General features: G+C 40.5%; 1 protein-coding gene across 3 annotated transcripts in view; it reads left to right on the forward strand.

Annotated features, from left to right (window-relative positions):
* The window catches only part of foxj3 (forkhead box J3), an 89,047-nt gene that overhangs the window by 19,269 nt on the left and 48,317 nt on the right, over nt 1–21,461 (forward strand). For all 3 annotated transcript variants that reach the window (XM_035904404.2, XM_035904401.2, XM_006783208.3), the window contains one exon: nt 16,099–16,593. In XM_035904404.2, coding sequence (XP_035760297.1) covers nt 16,273–16,593 — 321 coding nt within the window. In that variant the 5' untranslated portion in view covers nt 16,099–16,272. The remainder of the gene's footprint in view (nt 1–16,098; nt 16,594–21,461) is intronic.

The following is a 21,461-nucleotide window of genomic DNA, read 5'->3' on the forward strand; positions in this document are numbered from 1 at the left end:
TGTTTAAGTAAATTTAAACAAACCACATAATAGAGGTCTATTTTAAGGCTATCAATTGTCATAATGTACGTACCAACCTTGGATGAGTCACATCTTTATTTTGGTTTCTGTGTTGTATCAGACTGCCAAGATGTGCTGTTAGCTTAGTTGTGCCCAAACAATGCAAGTAGCAAATCCAGTATTTGCGTAAAAGCTTTTATTCAAAAGCACCAGAGGCTGAGTGCCAATATATCTGAGTTACCATCAAATCTCCTCTTGTCAGGTTAGAAGTGGAAGCCAAGAAGTTTTGACTTTAGGCCTAACTCACGTGTCTGCTGTTTATTATGGTAAATCTACTCCTTTTGTGATGACCTATTGTGCCTCTCGTAAGGCAGTAACCTCACATCCATTTCTTTGCCACTAGGTGTTTTGACTGCAGAGCTTAAACCAACAACGATTGCTGTTACCTTCCCCACGTTATCCACACCCATATAAATAGCAACATTGTCTCCAGGAAACCAAATTAATTGAAATTGTCTGGAACGTAGTGGCGTGAAGAGAACAGGTATAGACACCGACAGCTGTCTGTTCCACATGAAAATGAATTCCTGGTCCACTCATTCCTGGCCTGGCTGCAGACAGTCTCGGTTTCATGTTTTTACTCGGCCGCTCTCTCCTTAATCAGCAGTAGAACTGAGCTGCGTCCAAATTATCATGGAAGTCATCTGGAGAATGCCCAAGGAATTTATTGGCTTGTATAAACACAGACAATTCCTGGTGACGCAAGACAGTGTTGTTTAATTCAACAGCTGATTGCAGTGCTTTCATACTGTATTCTGCTACAGTGGCTAAATTGTCTCTCTTGTAGACATATATGATAATTATGATCATGGTTTAACTGGACTGCATGTGGGGTGGGGGGTGCTAATGTGTGTGTGACCTGTGTATTATGTATTTGACAGAGAGAGTCTGCAGAACAGAAACCTCCAGTATCTCAGTGGCTTAAATGCCTTGGTAATGCTGAAGAATGGAGAGTGAAGAAAATGTGTAACTATTGACCCATGACTTCCCAGCCTGCTAATATGTTGTGTGCCGTGTTGTTGTGCAACTTCCAATGCAGTGTGCATTATCACTCAGGGGAAAGGGCACAGATTTATGGCAGGTGGCTGACTCTCAGCAATATGCCCTGCAAACCTTGAACGTAGTTTGCTTTCATTTCCCGTGAAGCTGCACTTGCGTAAGCCTTGTATTTGTAGCACGCACATTCACTCATGTAAGTGTTTACATGCTAAAAAGCCATGTCTCGGTGTGAGCGGGAAAGTATATATGCTATATGTTATCAGCGGACCGTATTATCATCTGCAGGTATAGTACAACTCCGGGAGCATTTTAAAAAGCCTGTACGGAGGCGCAGTAAACCACTGAAATGGGACATGAGGAGTCAAAGAGCAGCGCTTCAACAGCTTAATGATGTAGAGGCATCCAGCTCTGTCAGGCAGTAAACTCTTTAATATGCTGTTAATTATTTCTGAGAGATTGAATATTGATTAAAAAGCAAAATGGTTTTAATTATAACCCCAGTTCTAGTGCCATTATAAATGAAGACGATTTTTGGCTTTACGTGAGAGGAACATCTAACAGATCAACCAAAACCGCAAGCTATTTCAACTTTAATTTTTTTTTCTTTGTACTTGGAGTTTGGAAAAAAAATTCTGTCTCAGTCTAACTAATGTTACAGCTCCTTCGGTCTGCTCCCGCTTTAGAGCTGCCAATGCTCATCCACTGTGTTTTGAATTTGAAATTCATGACCCGATTGCTGCTCTTTGTTGTGTACTCAGAACACGCATTGCCCACACAGGTAATTCTTTTAAATCTTGCTTGGGTTATTCTGGCATCCTTTCTTTTTAACATTTCTTCATTGTGTCTCCTCCACATTTTTCACATTTATCTATGATATATGTTCGAGCTGTCACTGTGTATTTGACAGACAACTGAATATGTGCTGGTCATTTAGACCTAATAATCTTTTGTAATTCTCATCATATTGGAATTACTTGACCATGCCTGTTGCTCAGTGTTAATTTCTATTATTGATTAATGTGGCAGTTTGTCATTATAAATTAAACCAGCAGTTTTAGCCCAATTTAAGATAATCTAATAGACTGACTTGCAAAACGGTCTGTACAGTTCTGTCATGTAAGGTAAAGAGAAGTGGTGTTTCCTCACCATTAATTCAATTCAATTTAAAATATATTTGTATAGCACATTTAAAAACAACAGAGTTGACCACAGTGCTTCATAATCTGTTAAGAATTAAGAAGCTGGAATCAGTCATTTAAAAAAAATTGCTAGAAAAGAGAATGATGAATTGATTATTAAATTGATAAAAGTCATCAACCTATGTTTTTATACCCCACATAGGTCTACATTTCCACAGTTGTTTTTTTGTTCCATCTCCCTCCTCCCACCCACGAGCTAGTCACGGGAGATGGCTGGTGGGTACCTGGTTCTGCCAGAAGTTTTTCCTTCCCGCTGTCACAAAGTGCTTGCTCAAAGGATGTTGTCTGATTGCTGGGGTTTTCTCTGTATTTCAGTAGCGTCTTACAGCATAAAGCATCCTTAGGCAACCGTTTTTATCATTTGGGCAATATTAGGGCTGGGCGATATGACCCAAAATTCACATCTCGATATTTTTTAGCTAGATGGTGGTATAAGATATATATCTCGATATTTTTTTAAAGCCATAAGAACAGAAAGAGTTCTTAGTCAAAGCTGTGTCCCAGATGTCACACAGGCACTTTTATTAACATACAGCATAGATGTACATGAAAAGAACTACTCAAAAATAAATTATGAGCATTTATTAAATAATAATGCTCCATAAATAAAAGAAAACTGTTGTTTTTGTGCATAACAAAGAGCTCACAATTGTGCAGTCAAAATGTAAACTAACAGACGCTGAGCATAATAACATAGACAGATTTTGCAGCTGCTCTGTTCCCAAGTTCTACTGCGTGACTGACACCCTGGAGTTTGAAATCCGCTTCGTAACCATGTCTCTTAACAGGTGCCATTTATGGTCCTTATACACACACAATACGGTAATATTACGTTGAAGCACAGTACGTATTACTACGCGAGGCTCCTCGGTACTTTTGAGAAAATGAAAGGATTTCAGGCCGTGCATGGCGTTAGTGTGGTTAGCTCGTTAGCACGTTGACGCCATTCAGCCCCACGCACGGGGCGATGCGCAGTAACTCGTTAACGGAGATTTGTCGTGTCCATCTTGTCGCTGCCTGCAGGTGAAGCGATGGGGAAGGAGGGGGAGTTGTGTTCAGTGAAGGAGAGAGGCGAGGTCAAGTAACGTTGCGTAAAGATAAAAGTGGACAAAAGAGAGGCAAACTTGTGGCTCCACAACTATAATGATAACGTAACATAGACTATATTGATATAAAGGATATAGTCACATCTTATATCTCGTATAAAAATATATCGATACTTTTAAAAAACTCGATATATCGCCCAGCCCTAGGCAATATAAATAAAACTGAACTGACTCTTCCTTGGTATTACTGCATTTCTTTTACTGTTTTAACTCCTAAAGAGAATAACTTTACTCAGGTGGTGCAGATTTCTTTCTTTCTTTTTTTTTTTTTGTGGACAGCATATCGTGTTTTGATCCCATGCAGACAGAGCTCGCTGCTCACCTCAGAAACTGGTTCATCAGCATAGACCTGGATGTAGCCAATACTGAGGCGGATAGGCCCTCAAGATTGCCACCAAACACTCGGGCTGCCAGCACCTTAAGTGGTCTATTTGTGATTCAGTAGCAGAGTCTTGCTGGCTGCCAGGCTGGCATAGAGTCAACCTCCCGGGGGGAACTGTGTTAATATGGGCCCCCAGGCCGTGGGACTGGGGTAATTGGGCCCGCATGGTCAGTGTCAAGGCACCCACGCCACCTCCAAAATAAAGGCCACCTCCCAGGCAAGCTGTTAGGGATGGAGAGACAAACCCCTCCTGATCACTGCTCTGATTCACTGGATGGCCTTATTCAATTACTGGAACATTTTATGTTTTTTGTATTGACCTGCAGTTACAGAAATTAACTGGGAGCCTTGTGCTTGTGTGTCTTCCCTTTATCTGCCTAAAGCTCTCCATCCTTTTATCTGTCTTTTTGTCTACATGTCTATCTGTGCATGACCACAACCATGTGTCAGCTATCTGATATCAGCTCTTAACTGATAAATTGGAATGGGTGCATATATTGTCTGATATGACAACTTTTCCGGTCTCTCTCCTTTTCAACAGAACATATCGCATCACGCATACAAAAATAACCTTGGGGAAATTTGGAAATGGTGTCATCAAACAGTTTGTCCAGCAGAGCAGCTCCAACTCCAGTCTTCTGTGAAATGTATAGCTTATAAATGATGTTTCCTTCATTTTCCCTTCTGGGTAACTCCTAATACATCATAGATATATGTGCATTTAAACATATAAACAACCTTGGCCAATATTGGAATGTTTTAGTTCTGTAAATGGCAAATATATGTTGGGTTCTAATATAAATCAATCCAGTCCCGCAAACCAACATTACCATGGAACATGGTTGACTGCTGAGAAGCTGAGGACATGTCCCTAATCGCTAAAGTCTTCCACTGGTACATCCATTCACATTTTTCTCTTGCTTTGGCTGTGTCTTGATTCGGGGATTATGATCCCTATTGCTTGCTTTGTGGCCTATCCAGACAGCCTGAAGCAGCTCTCTTGATCCCCCAGACAACTCCCAGATCTTTGACTACTGTGATCTGTCCCTCTGCCCGACTTGCATGTCTTTCTCTCTGTCTGTTTGCAGCAGCTGGGCGCCCTTTCTCTTTATCACATATTTAGAATTCCTCCCTTTATTTGGCACCAGCTAATAAGACAAAGGTATCTCTCTTGCCTTTTTAAGGTTTGGCGGGTTTAAAGGATGTTGAGGTTTAGCTTTGCTTTGACAACTCTCTCTCCCTCTCTCCTCAGCGTTAAACTGCCCCACAGCCACAGTTGCGCTCCCCATTGATTGGCAGAATAATTATGGACTTGATTTGTTCAACCACAGGCGAAGTGGGATTGAGGGAGTAGGGGAGCTGAAAGAGCATGTATACCATTTTTCTTTTTTAAGAGCGCAGCAGAGAGGTCTGCTTGCCTGCATCTTAAAAACCAACTCGAACAAAATGTAACCTACTAATATAACTGACACGTAGATTACACTGTAAAACACGCACGCTTGTGCACAGCGTTCAGAGACCTCAGTTGGTGACTGGCTCTGCTGTAGGCTGCAATAAGCTGAACAATGTGCTCAGCCGTGTGAGCAGTGAAGCGATAATTGACACATCCTAAAAATGCAAGTAAGGACTGGGTTATTAATGCTTTCTTCCTGGGGGTGGTTTCAGCGGAACCATTAAGCCTTTAATTGAGAAGGAAGACTGACATTAAAAGCTGTTGCCTTGGCATTGCTGGTACCTACTTTTTAGTTTTTTAATGAAGATGAGGCTTAGGGTGGTTCGCTACATGATTAGAGCTCACGTGCAATCACAATACTCAGACACACGGCTATTTTAGTTTGAAAGATCCTTAAAATAACCCCATAAGTCCTTTTGACTCCAGGGGTGGAAAAAGTGAGGAGTCTCTCCTTTGACTGAAGGGCAGGTGAGCAGAGTTCCCACCCCTCCCTGTTTATTCCTCCCCCCTTGCAATCGCTAGGAAAACACGAGCTTCTCCCACGCTGTATATAAAGCCGTTGATATGGAAGGTATGACCCGGGTTTCGGTCGAGAGTACACATGCCAAAGTCTTGTTACCAGGTTACATCACTGTTGTTGTTGTGAGTGCAAGTGCCAAATCTTCAGGCATAACAGAGGGAGCACACTTAGTGATTCCCCTCCCTTTTGCCAAGTTACCATCACACTACGGGAAGATTCTTGTCATAATGAGCTCTCTCTCTCTCGCTCTTTCACTTTCCCTTGTTGTGTCTCTCTCCATCTCGTGCTCTCCCTGTCTCTCTCTCCAAACACGCCAAAGTCAGGTCAGCATTTAACAATCATTGGTGTAAATATTTATTGTGGTTTGTTTGAATCCTAGTGACATTGTTTTTAATGCTGCATTCATCACCTCTGCAGTTCTAAGGTAGCACATGCAGCAGCATAGTCATCAAGGGCCTTAATGGTTGTGTCTGTAGCTGAGCAGACACATGCTGCTGGAGTGTTAGCCGTGACGGATGCATGACTGCAGTAAAAGGGGATTAATCGCGGAAATTGCAGATAAGTGCAGGAGAGCGCTGGTCTGGTGCCTATCAACAGTCTTCTGTCTGCAAGTGGGAGTCAGAATGTGAGCAGAATAGCCTACTCTTTTCTCAGAGAGGAAATGATGACAGTGATGCACAGGTATTTGAGGGGAAGTAGTTCTCGGTAGGCAACTCTGTGTTCTAGGTACGAAATAAAATGGGTTGACTGTGGTATAGCCTTATTATACAATAAAAATATTTTTTTCCTATTACAGCAAGCATTTGTCATTCTATAGAAACTTGAGAGGAAATGGCAAACTGAAAACTCATAATGGCAACACACAGCCTGCAAAAAAAGTTAAATATTTTAATGGATTAATGCAGCTCTGATAACCTATTTTGTATAACTAATGTGTGTATATATATTTACATATTTCTAATGCTAGCCAATGACTGAATAAATTGAGATTGGTTAAAAAAAAAAAGAAGTTTAGGTTGCAGACTAAACTAGTCCTGCCTTGCTTTACAACTTAATCAAAGAGCCTTAACCACCTAAGACCCGAACTCTTACATGGCATGCATTTTTGATTTCTCTTTGATATTTGAGCATATTGGGGCCCGATGAATATAAAAACAAAGAATTACCAGATTTTGTTTGTTTGTTTGTTTGTTTGTTTGTTTGTTTGTTTTACCTGATTTTTGTTTCTAAGAAAAATGAGAGCCACATATGAGGATATTCGTTTAAGATTTCGATAGAACATTAACAGTATAATGTCCTCCTAAGTGGACATAAGGCCCTTGTAGAGCAAAATTGAGTATTTTGGTCTAAATAACCCAAAATGTGATGTCCACCCACATATGTGGACGCCAGGTCCTAGGAGGCTACAAAAAGAGATGTCTTCACATAGACTCTTGATGGTAACTCACTTAGGAAGTGAGGTCAACTATCAGTAATCTTTAAAAAACATATTGAAAGTAATTTAAGTCATTCTAACTTTTGTTGACTTGTGTTGAACAAAATCCTCAATTCTAAATGTTTAAAAAATGAACGCATTTAAGATATTTTAGTAACCCTTCCTCAAACACACTGCTGCACACAGTGTCCTGAAAATCCATAGACGTCTATGTTATACTTTGAATAGGATCTATTATGAGGTGATGCTGCATTATCCTAAATACGTTTATTCTTGTTATACAGTAGGGATAGCAATATTTGCAAATAACAATGTTAACAAACAGACTTTTTGTTGCACAATGGACAGAGAGCAACACATTTCTACACTGATCCATAAACATCAGAGTGCAGGACGCTCCATTTGCATGCCTTCATTTAGTGAAGGTGTATACAGAACTCTCCAGAAATGCCAAACACCTTTCACGTATGTTGCATTTTGAGTGTTCCTTCACTTTAATCTACAATTTCACGTCATTTATGGTTAAGACCTAACCGCATTGAGGAGCCGGGCTAATGAGATTCCCCGTTAATGACTGTAATCCGAGTTCTGACGAAATGCTAACGGGAGCTGAAGTTCGTCTGTTGCTTCCAGCTGTTTCTGGAAGCCTTTCTTCTGAGTTTATTACACACTCGCAGTGCCAAACTGCATCACAAGTCATCCGTAAGCCTCTCCAAATCCAAAGAGTTCTGCCCATTTAGACGTGTGGCACAACAGCAGTAACCTCATTAATTATGTATGATAAATTATCCCTGACACAGAGATGGAATTGATCAGAATCTAACAGCAAATTACATTGTGATCTGCACTTCAGGCCAGCGAAGTGTGGTTTGCAAGCTACAGTTGTACACTTGTTTCATCTGTTTACTGAAGTTTATTAAAGCGTGGCTACTTGGATTACATGGCTTTAGTTATCAAAAATAATATCAAAATATAGCCACCAAGTTCAGAGAACTATGACATAATGCATTATACATCTCTGATGTACTGTTAACACACAGGACATGATATAACACTAGTACTGTGGCTTCTATCTGTCAGAGCCATTGAAATGTTTGAATGAAACTGGGAGGAGCCTTTAGATAAAGGCTCTCATTGCCTTTATCTAAAGTTATGCATCTGAGAGGGGTTGTATTTTAGATGCACCTAAAGGGTCTGAAGGGAATTGGCTAAGGATTTTGAAATGTAACCCCTTCAGTTCACGCCACACTCCAGTCAACATATTTATTAATGGGCTTTAGCGTGGTCACTTTGCATCCCCCACTTAATTGCTGATTAATTGCTGATTGGTATAAACACCTATAAAATTAGTCATATTGAACAAATGTATTTGTAAGCTTTAATTGTAGAGAATTTGTATACCGTGTTCACCTTGTGTTATAGTATAGAGTAGGACTGGGCGATATGACCCAAAATTCATATCTCGATATTTTTTAGCTGGATGGCGATATAAGATATATATCTCGATATTTTTTTAAAGCCATAAAGTAAGAACAAAAAGAGAGTTCTTAGTCAAAGCTGTGTCCCAGATGTCACACAGGCACTTTTACTAACATACAGCATAGATGTACATGAAAAGAACTACTCAAAAATAAATTATGAGCATTTATTAAATAATAATGCTCCATAAATAAAAGAAAACTATGTTGTTTTTGTGCATAACAAAGAGCTCACAATTGTGCAGTCAAAATGTAAACTAAAAGACGCTGAGCATAATAACAAAGACAGATTTCACAGCAGCTCTGTTCCCAAAAGTTCTACTGCGTGACTGACAGCCTGGAGTTTGAAGTCCGCTTCGTAACCATGTCTCTTAACAGGTGCCATTTATGGTCCTTATACACACACAATACGGTAATATTATGTTGAAGCACAGTACGTATTACTACGCGAGGCTCCTCGGTAGCCATAATGCTCCGACAATCCATCAAGCGGTGCAGCTCCGTAGCTTACCAAAGTCTTACTAAAACATTTTTTGACAGATTGCTGAGCACCGTGTACCACATTAAATCGGTTCGCGGTCATCAAGCACAACCAGAATTCATACATAAGGCGCGCTGTCAACTTTTGAGAAAATGAAAGGATTTCAGGCCGTGCATGGCGTTAGTGTGGTTAGCTTGTTAGCGTGGTTAGCTCGTTAACACGTTGACGCCGTTCAGCCCCACGCACGGGGCGATGCGCAGTAACTCGTTAACGGAGATTTGCCGTGTCCATCTTGTCGCTGCCTGCAGGTGAAGCGATGGGGAAGGAGGGGGAGTTGTGTTCAGTGAAGGAGAGAGGCGAGGTCAAGTAACGTTGCGTAAAGACAAAAGTGGACGAAAGAGAGGCAAACTTGTGGCTCCACAACTATAATTATAACGTAACATAGACTATATCGATATAAAGGATATAGTCACATCTTATATCTCGTATAAAAATATCTCGATATTTTTTTTAAAAACTCGATATTGCCCAGCCCTAGTATAGAGTCACGTATAAACAAGTTTTTACTCATGCCGAGTTAAAATTACAGCTTTTGCATTGTCCTCGGTAGTTCCTGCAGTGAGCACAGACACAGTGACAGGCGCTGTTTTTTGATACACAGATACTTGAGATGCAGGTTAACGCATATGCATTTTTTTAGACAAGCATAATAACTGTTTTATTTTTTCTGATTCATTGACCTTGCATTTAAAAAAAAAAAAAATGACGGATGACAAACCTGCTTGCTGTTTCAGTTGGTGTAGTTACTACTGCAAATCCACAATAGCCTGTTTTTGTTTGTTTGTTTGTTTGTTTGTTTGTTTTGTTTTGTTTTGCTTTTCTCTCTGGACAGGAAAAAAATACCTGTAATTCAAATAGTAAAACCTATTTAATTCACGTTTTGTTCTGCCTACTTCCCTTTTGTGTGCATGCAGCACTTCTGCTTCAGTTACTAGTTCCCTTTTTGGTGAATGTCCTGCCTGTTAGTTTCATTCATTGGCACTGAGGCAATGTGTGACAAGAGCAGAGTGACCTTATTATAGGATATTTTGTGGGTAGTTTTTCTCAAAACATTACTTCAGTCGTATTTATATAGTGCCAAATCACAACAGTGGTCAGCTCGAGAATTTATTTTATGAGGGAAAGACTTTACAATATATTGCAACAGTTTGAATTCCATGCTCATCTTTCAGGAATCATTAGTATATGTTTGCCAGTTGTTTGAAACTGAGGCTGTAATTGCTATTAAAGCTGGATACTGGACGCAGATTGAACTTTTGTATTGTGCATGCAGTCCCAGGTTCAGAACTGTTAAACTAGAATATAGGTCACAAATGTAAAGCAGAATTGTCACATAGAGATGGTTGCTCAAGATCCCCTCTTGTGTCATATGTATTGACATATTGTATGAATATAATTATTAGCTTTATGCAAGTAAGACTATTTAATAGGCTGGTTAAGAGTTGTTGGATGAAATTGGACAAGCCAAAGCTGCCATGCAGATTTCCACGGTCGATACCCCACAACCCAAGCCTGTTGCTACTGCTATGACCTCCCATTGCATTATTAATAAATAACATATTAGAGATGAGGCACTGTGTAAAGCATAAATATAAATGCAATAAAATAACCAAGATTTAGTTTTGTCGTTTCACTGTTGCTTACTGTGTAGTTAGCCAAGCTCTGAGCTGTAATGCACAGTTAAGTTGTTTTTTTGTTTGTCCGTTGTTTTTTTTTTTTTTTAAACGGAGCGCTCATTTTGTGGTGGTTGTAAATGCTTTTGTGTAAGTATAGGTTCAGGAATGGCTGTTTTGAAATGGCTTTTGTAATGTTTATATGTTATCTGATGTAAATTAGCCATGTTCTTATGTAGCTTATGCTAATTAGCCATAAGGCGCTATGGTAATTAATACCTAGTTAAAAGCAGCTGTGTAAGTGCCAAAGTAAAGAGTGAACTGGAAACGCACCCGAACATTTGGAGGTTTTATTCTTCACGATCCAGTAATAATCTACGCCGATTGGGTCATACCACATCTTAAACACTGCTGTTTGGAGGTTTTTCAGAAGGCTGCAGTGAGATGTGATTGTGGTTCAGAGTTCAAAGATTTCATACCCTCACATCCTCGCATCCGACCATTTGCTGCATAACGTGGTTAAGTATGAAATTGTCTATTTTGGAAAGATACAGTGTATCCCTACATCCGATGTCACAGAAGAAGGTTCCAGACATTGTTTAGCTGTCCCAGGAAACACTTTGTACGTACACGCCTGTAATGATGTTAGTATACTTTATGCAGACGTTCACCCATTCATCAACCCTCCTCGCTTTCTAAATTGCGATTAAAGACATGCTTACTGTCACTGTAAAAAATGTTTGAAGTCATTTAAGTGTCATACACAGTATTAATATCACAGCTGAAATATTAATTTCTCTCTGGGCCATGCATTGTTGTGGGGGTACTAAAATTTTAAGTGCTTGCTAAGTGCAGGCATGAATTTTGCAATAGTGGTAAAGGGAGTACATCACTGATTTTATGACGCAGTTGCTGACTGGTGGCTCGGTACATGCTTGCCTAACACGAGTTGACGTAATCTGCTGTGTTACGTTGAGTAATCCCTGGTCGTTACTCAGCTTGTTGCCTCGTTGGGGATTCTTGAATAAAAGATATCTTGGCATATGTATTATAGCCACGCTGTCAGTTTGATTGAGCCACTTCAAACTTAGTAGCTGAGACACCAAACACAATCACTGATTTGCTGTCAGTGCTCTGCTGGCAGCAGGACTGTTGATAAGTCCTGTCAAGAAGTTGGTAAATTAAGATGTTTCAAATACGCCTTCATTTTTTCATTCAGAACTAAATCTGCCATTAATCCCTGGAGGATAAAGAAATGTTGAGTCTTGAATAGAGAATAAATTTGACTGTCCATTTCTCCCTCTCAGCACTCAAAAATACTCTTGGCACTCCATTCTAAAAACAAATTAAAGTGGAGAGAGGGAGAAAGATGTTTTTCTTTTTTTTTTTTTTTTGTTGGCGATGACAGTGACGGAACCTCATTTTCCTACAGCTAGATCAAAGTGTCTCCATGTGTGTGGCATTGCAGCCTTTTCCCTTGGGCTCCTAATGATACAGCCTGAACTCAAAGACCCCTTGGATGCAGACCATTGCCACTTTCTACTCTGTACCAGGCCTGATGCCATCTAGGTTGTGCCCAAGCCCAACCTAGCCCAAGCCCACCCCCACCGTTCCATGTCCTCTGGCTTTTCTCGTTTTCCCCGCCTCCTCTGCCCACCCCCAAATCTGTTGGTGTATGTAATCAGACGGCCCTCTGTGATGCAGCAGTGGGCTCGGGCACATCCCTGCACTGACTGTCCCACTGCTTGGATAATGAAGGCAGCTGGGAGGCCGTCTTACTGCCTCCTTGTGTTGCGCTTCATCATTCCTGCCACAGCACAAGGTTTTCTAATTAAGTCACCATCTTGGCCCTGCAGATTATGTAGCAGCTGGATCATTAGCGTGGAGGGTCAAATGGCATGTGTCTCCATGTATCGGGCGGAGCACTTTTCATCAACCCTTGTCTCAGTCACCTCACCTCTGCTGGCCAACAGAAGGCTCAGCCTGCTTCCTCCTTGCATGCCCCCTTTATGCTCAGTATTTTGTGAAAACATTTTCATTGCAATGATGCATCGTGCTGCAAGTTTATCAGTTACACATAAGTCTCTCTCTTTTTTTCTCTTTTCTTTTAACTCTCTTCTGCTTTTCTGATGGCAACATGCTGTATTTAATAATGCAGGAGGGGCAGACTTGTAGAAATACTTGTACAAAAACACTGATGTATAAGCATGGCTTATTGCCTGACATTTTGTCAACTTTTATTTTGTAGTTGACTTCAGTGTGTGTTTTACTCTGTCTTGGTCCCCTGAAGGTTCTTATCTATATTGAATATTAAGACATGGTCATGTTATCTTGCAACTACTTAGAAAAGGACCTATTTGTAGCATTTATGCACCTACAGGACCTTATGACAGCATTGTATCGTAATTTCACATCAGTAACAACAAGTTGAAACCAACAAAACTTTCAGTGACGTATTGTGACGTCAGCATGTTGCATAGCAACAGACTCAAATCAAAGGCCAAACAATACTGTCGCTTGGGCATGTTCTGGCAGTCTAAACTAAGTGACAGACTGTAACCCGGGGTTAGTTTCTTTTAATGTAGGCAAAGTATTTCATATTAAATGCTCTTGATTATTTGTGTTGAACAAGCTCTAAACAGTTAGTCAAATAGTGGATCAACAATAAAATAGTGAGAAATTAATTACTTAAAAAAAATTTATAAGACAAATTGTCGGATATTATAGTTATACCTTGTCATTCATGTGTGGTTTGTGCCTTTTTCAGAACATCTGTGATAGGACAAAAGCATGACACAAGATTAAAGCTAAGTGTGCTGGCCCAGCAGTTAATCAGTCGAGGAAATGCTCCGCAGATTGATTAAAATAATAGTTGCAACCCTACTTAACAGTGTGAACATCAATTAAATGGGCTATTGACTGAACTGAGATCAGTTTAAGAATACCACATAGTATCTCAAAATGGACGCTGTACTGGCTGCACTTTCAGAGACTGCACAACACTGATGTAAAATCTGTACCGGAGGCCCGTACGGTGTATAATGTGTAGATTAATTTTAAAATCTAATTAGTTTTGTATTTCAGTGGGCTTCTACTCATAGAGGGAAAATTACTGTCAGCAGCCCTGTGAGTCACCTTCAGTTCAGTTACAGGGTGGAGATGCCTTGTATTTATTTGTATGATGAGGAAGAGTTATTCACCATTAGTCTGACTCACCTGTCAGTATAGTCAGTCAGCAAGCCTCTTCATTTATCAGTCTGCTCTTGACTGCAGAGGATGGGGGAGAAGTTTCAGTTCTCCTGTGTTGTCCGTGAACAATGATGTAAGTGCTAATGAAGAATAAAAACAACAGATTCAAAATATGTTTGAGTTTCATAAGGCTTGTCTGAACAGCTTGATTTTGATCCATTACCACAGATTCTCGAGGTAACAATATCAAGGGGGGAATCGAGTATCAAAACATCTTTCTAAACTTTTCATTTTCCAGCAGAAAGTGTTTCTATGTTTTCCTTCACGCTCTGTATGTTACAAACGCCCAGAGTTTGGGTACACATACCGTATGACTTGACACCAAGAAGAAGAGGGAGGGGGGGTGGGGGGGCTTAAACATAAAAGTAGTTTTTGAAACATTCTGGCATAAATTCAAGGTAACCATAGCTGCTTTTCTCTATCAGATCCATCTTTCTTAGCCCTGAAAATGGGAGTTTTTGATACTTGGAGCATCCTTTATAGGAATTATATCAGTTTAATAGCAGGCAAGAAATGGAATGAATAAAATATTTTAATGCATTTTGTTCAGAAAAACTTGGATTACAAACTTAACAGCGGCTGATGAAACCTGACCCTGATTATACTAAGGGAAGATTTAAGACCAGTGCGCCAATCCATTAATGATCTCCCGCAGCCGGTTTTGGTTTTTCCTTTCTCCAAATTCTGTTTGGATGTGTGGAAATGCCTTCATCATCTGCTCTGCCTGTCTGCACTGATAGCAGATATTGAATTGGCTGCTGGGCACTAGCTAACCCCCACTGTGAGAGATCAATTGAAAGGGACAGCCATATACTGCTTCTCACAAACTGCCGGCCAATTTGGGAATTTCGTACTCTTCCTGATGCATTTCAGATGGTAAGCAGAGCAGCATATAAATTATGTTTTTTTTTTTTTTGTCTGTCTTGCCATGTTTTTTGACTTGCTTATTAAGTAAACGGATATAAAACAAATCTGAGATTTTAAAAGTTCGATGTCAGTAATGGAGTAGATATTTTTAATACTTGTAAAACTGCATTTAGACAAAGTGAGGTTCCTTTTTTGTAGCATGTTTTAATAAAAATAATTATTAGTATAACAAGTAAAATTTATTAGTTGAGTAGTTATACTCATTATTCTCAAATGTGCTTAAAAAGTTTGAAAAATCTGGTTTAGTGGCATCACAAGGGTACACAAACACTATTTTTGAAAGATATTTGACCTGTTAAGTGTTGTCAAGACTGTGTTATTTCCAGCCTGACATGCACTCAAACTCTCACATGCTCTCTCACACTAACAAACACACTTGTGTGAGCGTGCTTAGTCAAGAGAAAAATCCCACAACTTGGTGAGGAGTCCTCATTCTCCAGACTGCTTTTCCCCTCAGCCTGATTGCATTTTCATTCTCTCTCTCTCACTCACTCACTCACTCACTCACTCACACACACACACACACACACACACACACACACACACACACACACACACACACACACACACACACACACGTACGTCCTTTAACCTATCTTGGTAACTTTAGGCTTTTCAACTCTGCCCCCCTATTTTAAGACTCAGAGGGCAGTGTGCCGAGAGGGACAGCGAGACAGGCTGTTACGGGCGGCGAAACACGCGCGGTGCCGAGGACAGTTTGCAAGATGACACTAGCTGGCTTGTTTACAGCAGAGGCTCAATTTGGGGGGGGGAAGGGGTGGTGGGGAAGGAGGCAGGCAGGGAAGAACAGAGAGGGGGTTTACTACCCTCAAGAGAGTCGGAATTCCTCCTGAGCCGTTCCCCCATTTGGCTGGCAGTTGTGAAAACAATTGCCTGGCATTTACTCTCTCTGTGCAGATGGAGTCCCAGCTATGAGTCAGCTTTCAGAGCAGCAAGTGGTGGAGAAAGTGGTTGGCTTGTGATCTACTGCACAGCGAATATAAGCATGCTTTACAAACACGCCTGGTTTTTGATATTGGAGCTGTTTCCTTCTCTACATTCCCAACGTTTAATTTCTCCTTATCACACAGGCTGGTTGACTTATTTAAGCATGTCTCTTTGCTGTTTCTCTACAGCTAATCTCCAGAAGATGGTATGCTGATGTCCTGAGCTGAGGGAGCCTTAACTTCATTCCCCACTCGCCTTTGTTATTCCACACCTGGTCTGCTCTCCATCAGTCACCAACACCAACAGCTACCACCACCACCTTCACATTTTCCCCACCCCCTTTTGTCCAGCCGGTCGTCACCATGACGTCGGAGCTGGAAAGCAGCCTGACCTCCATGGATTGGCTCCCTCAGCTAACCATGCAGGCGGCCATTCGCAAGGCTGATGCCCAGAATGCCCACGGGCCCGGCATGGGAAAGAAGAGCGCCCTGCTCGATCCCAACACCACGCTGGACCAGGAGGAGGTGCAGCAGCACAAGGATGGCAAGCCACCCTACAGCTACGCCAGCCTTATCACGTTTGCTATCAACAGCTCGCCAAAGAAGAAGATGACACTGAGCGAGATCTACCAGTGGATCTGTGATAACTTTCCCTACTACAGGGAGGCGGGCAGTGGCTGGAAGGTGAGGAAAAAGAAATCTTGACTATTAATTCTATGGAGATGAGGAAATGCTATAATAATTTTGCATTTAGTTGGGCTTTTCATGCTTCGACTGCCATGTTTTATTTGTTTTCTATTTTTTTGAAAAGCAAATGCTAAGGCAAAACGAGTTGTTCAGACCTGTACATTATTACATTTAGAAAAACCACCAGGGTATCCTTTAACAGACATCTGATATCCAGAATATTGAATATTATCGTTGTTGCTCTTTTAAAATTCATTTGGCTGTGCGTTTGGTTAGATTCTCCTTTGACCTTACGTTTTTGAGATGAGCTGCTGACAACATTCGTCAAAGAAATTCTTTGACTTAAATTGTTGTTTGGTGGGATCTGGATGTCTTAAACAAAGTGAGATTCCGTTGGTAATCACCATTGTCACTTCTGAGAAAGCTTGGAGAGAAACTATGAGTGTGCCAAATCACACTAAGTGCCTCAGTCCTCCGAATGAAAAATGGTGCAGCCCTGAGAGAACCATATGAAGTGTAAAACCCTGGATTAATATTCAGGGAAGTGGCCCCTATCTGTGCGAACACAGACTAAATAGCCCATTCATGGGTGGTATTATTCATTGCAGATGCCTTGATAGGAGAAGGCCATTATGCAGAAGGAGAGAGCCAGTGCTGTGTCATCATCTCAAGGAGCCCATGATATACTGAGATGAAGCTATGCTGATTGCCTTTTAAAGGGCCCAGATGGAAATTGATATTAGAATGAGTTTTCCAATCAGTCGACGTTTATTGGAAATAGAATCTTAGGCACTGCTTTATTGCAGTCAGACAAGATGTATGAAGCCCATTTCCTGGGGCGACAAGATCTGGCATGTGTACAGGCTGCACTGAGGTGTGTGTGTGAGGGGGAGATGAGAAAGCATGTGTTATTATAAATGGATTGATTTTAGCTTTTGTGGCAAGGCCCCTTTTGTAAGGAAATGAATTGTTTTATTTTGCAGCCTTTGTTTCCTCTTTTACCTTCATCATCCCTTATTTAGTTGTCAGTAACACAGCAGCATATGTGCCGTCAGACTGCATGTGTTCCTGCATTGAGTTACAGGCATTTCTAGCTCTGCATTTTGTATACCACCTACCTCCGTGTGCAATGAAATGTTAAATTCATTGCCAAATGATTTTTCGCCAGACGCTGGTATAAGGCAAAAGGAGCATTTTTCACCGCCTTTGTTTTTGGATTGTGAGGAAATCCAGTTGCAGAACATGTTGCAATCATTGGTTAGACTGTACCTACTGAGATACTTTAAATGCTGCTTTCTTATTCAGAGCAGCAATGAGTAGATGATAATTTAGGTGGGTTGTAGTGGACTTGGTGAACTCCTACATATCCACAGACTTTACTGCTCAGAAATGTGAGGGTGTGACAGACTAGCCCAACTAAAATAACTGTAGATAAGACATAGCATGTAGTTGACACTTATCCCAAGCACTGTGAATACACACACTTTTTATACATTTTAGAGTGGGTGGCCTCAGTGGGAATCAAACTGATGCTGCTGGCAGGGTTGACGCTTTGGTCTTCCCACTGAGTTACAGTTCCACTGTAGTTACAGCAGAAAAGAAGAAATTATATTAAATTACCCAAGTGTTTTGCTGCTAATGTGTCTTTTGGTTCTTATGTTGTGAAGCGTGGCTTTTTCCAACAGTCAGTAAGAACAGGACATTATGTAAACTTCTTGCAAAAAGCCTACACTCTAAATAAGTAGAAGTAGCATTAAGAATGTGTATGTGGCTTCATTTGTAGCTGATACCAATGTTTAATTTATTTCAAAACTTCAAACTGTGTATCATATTAATGGTTTAGATGAGGGGTGTAGTGGAAACTTGTAACGACGCTGTCATGATATGCTGTCTGCTATGATGATGCTTATCACGATGCAGACACTCTGCAATACAGTACAAGGCAAGCACCCACCATTGCTTTAATTTTCAAAGAAAAAATATCCCTACATGTGATCTTTAGGTGTTTATTTGTTGCAGCGTGGTGTCAGCATGTGTATTGTTATTATCTAATCACACTAATCTGGCAACAAATATGATTAACTCTGATTTGGTTTCACCAGTGGTCAGAAATTACACCCCTCTGATTTTCATCTTCTTCTCTTCAAGTTGGGTATTTTTGCCTTCACTTTACCCTCATTCATTTCATAACCGCTGCCACAAACAGTCATAGAGTAGTGACCCTGCTTAAATAATTTCAGGATCTGTTTAATGCATTTGCTATTAAAAATGTGTATCAGTGTATTGATAACCATTTTTCCCACGAATTGTATAAAAATTTTTTTAAAAAAAGGGTACAAATTCAACATGCCAAACGGAAGATTTATTCTTCTGTGTTAAATCTACATCTTGGGTATATCTTAACCTCAAATCCCTCTGAAACCGTACGCTCTAACCCAACTAGCACCTCCTTGTAAAAGGAACCACAATTCACTATTCAGATTGGCCTTTTCATGACTGTTGATGCCTTCTGTGCATTTCTGGCTACTTTTCTGTTGCAGAATTTGAATTTGTCAGTGAGAGAATAACAATCATCACCTCAGTATAAGAAATAATAATCATAGCCTCAATATAAGGACTCATAGATTTCAGCAAATTCCTGGAGGGTGATTGACAACACCATCAGAATGGATGTGAGAGAATGTACAAAGAAGTGGACAATTATGCTTACCTCCAAGGAGGGAAAAAATGGACCGCAACAAAGAGTTAGGGACCCAGGAGGGGGAAAAAAGCCCCAGCATTTAGTTTCTATCGTGGCTAGCTCTGCATATAAAGCACCAGGAGACAACCCCAAGTCGATTAAAATATAAAACACTGTGCAAAAGTATGAATGCTGGTAACAGTGCCGGATGCTTAAGTGGGTTACGTTGTAAGCTCTACAAAGATTCACCACAGAAATCTAAATCATAACGCTACAGTCACACTAGGGCAAACGGTGGTTGGAGACTGCAGCAAACCTAAAAATATTGCAACCGTGTGCAATGCGATCTCATTCCCTTTGAAATGGTTGCTTTCAAGATGGGGACCTGGTCGTACTTGCAGTCAGTTGCAGTCTTTAAAACGACTTCAGTGCCTCAAGACGCAAAGAAATGGTAATAAGACCGAGTCATCTGTAATCGGTCTATTGCCAGTTTTCGATTGAATGTAGTAAAGATGGCAATCATATGCAGTTTAACCATCTTGCAAGTCTGTTGTATACACAGTCTGTTGCTTGCATTCAGAGTTGAGCCAGTACCTCATAGAGAAATTCAGAAACAGTAATTGCAGTCGATATGAGTAAGACCACAATTGGTTGGAGACCGGTTGCCAGGCAGCAGGCAACCAATGCAATCACTATGTGATCCAAAGTGGTTAACATCTTATTTTTACTCCAATGTGACTGAGCGATAACACGCAGCTGATCTGATGCAACAGTGTTTCTGGACTTTTGTTTTTTCTTGCTGCAAGTGCCGGTTTATCACCAATTTGGGAGTGAATTTATTCAGTTCTCCATGAAATGAGCTGACCAAATCCAATTTCGATAATGGGAAGCAAACATGCAACTTCAAGCAGTCAACCTTAAATTCAAAATTGTCATTTGTGGGAGTGATTGTGCTTATGTTAGGAAAGGCAATTTTAGTGCACAAAAAAAGTAGAATTTGTAAATGTTCATATGCTACATGAGTATTGTGTAATTTAAAAAATGAATTTTGAATTTGAAGCAAAAGGGTATAAATCATAAATTTCAGAAGACTTCACTTTTGACTAGTATTTCGCTTTTTTATGTCTCAGTTACTACGTTTAGATTTTCAAAAATATGAGGGCACTTGTTCGATTTTAGCTTCTTTTTTTTAAATATACTCAAAACCACTGTGCTATCTTGAAGTTGTTGGAATGAAAAGTGCTTCTTTCAGAGTCGGGTTTAAAATAGATTTGACGTAACTGCAATGATGTCTTCGATATGAGAGCAAGTTACTGAATTAGTCAGCGCTGGTGACGATTGACGCTCTTCAGGCGCTTTCTAGTTTAGTAAAGGTTTGCATAGATCGACAGATTCTGGCCTAAATGTGGGCTGCAACTGTAGAAATACCCCTCACATTTAAAAGTGTGAAAAACCACATCACTCTAACCAGGATGCTGTACAGCGCAGGAAACACTGAAAAAGCGGTTTTAAGATGTGCTCATAGGCTGGAGCCTGCGTCACAATTTTTTTTTCCTCAGTTCTTGTTAATAAGGTGTTTTCCCTGTCATAGATTTTCTGAGAATCTAAACAACAAGAATAATGCACATGGAATATGTATAAATCTCTCATTGCATAAGACATTTGAATGAAATCCAATATAACTGTTTCCGTGCCCGGGGCATTTGAACAAGCTCCAGTAGCCTTAGGTTTGTTTCTAATGTTTTTGTGCTTGGAGAATTTTCACATCCCATCACACAAATGATATTTTCATCCAAGCCTGTGCAAAAGCCTTGGGAAAGGTTCCTCTCCCAATCACCAGGAGGTCACTTGTAGCTTTTACGCTTGTAAAGGTTTTTTTTCCCTTTAAAATCCAAGCAGATACTCAAAAGATTTGGAAGTAACAAAACGGCTAATTGAAATTGTATAATTCTGTAATATGCTTGCAATTCTCCCTGCACTGTGACCGTTATGATATGAATCCACCTATAGTGTGACTGAGTATGTTTGTGTGTGTAATTAGTTGGAAGCAAGCATGCTGGGGTGGGGTGAATGTAGGTCGGATGTAGTCATCGCTCCTCTGTTCCCCTGGAGATGTCAGTCGCAGGAATTTGGGACTCAACGCACGCATGCGTCTGTTCTGTATGATAATGCAAGCTGTGTCTGA

This window comes from Neolamprologus brichardi, chromosome 5 (genome assembly GCF_056152115.1).
Source record: "Neolamprologus brichardi isolate AB-2024 chromosome 5, ASM5615211v1, whole genome shotgun sequence".
Taxonomy (NCBI): Eukaryota; Metazoa; Chordata; class Actinopteri; order Cichliformes; family Cichlidae; genus Neolamprologus; species Neolamprologus brichardi.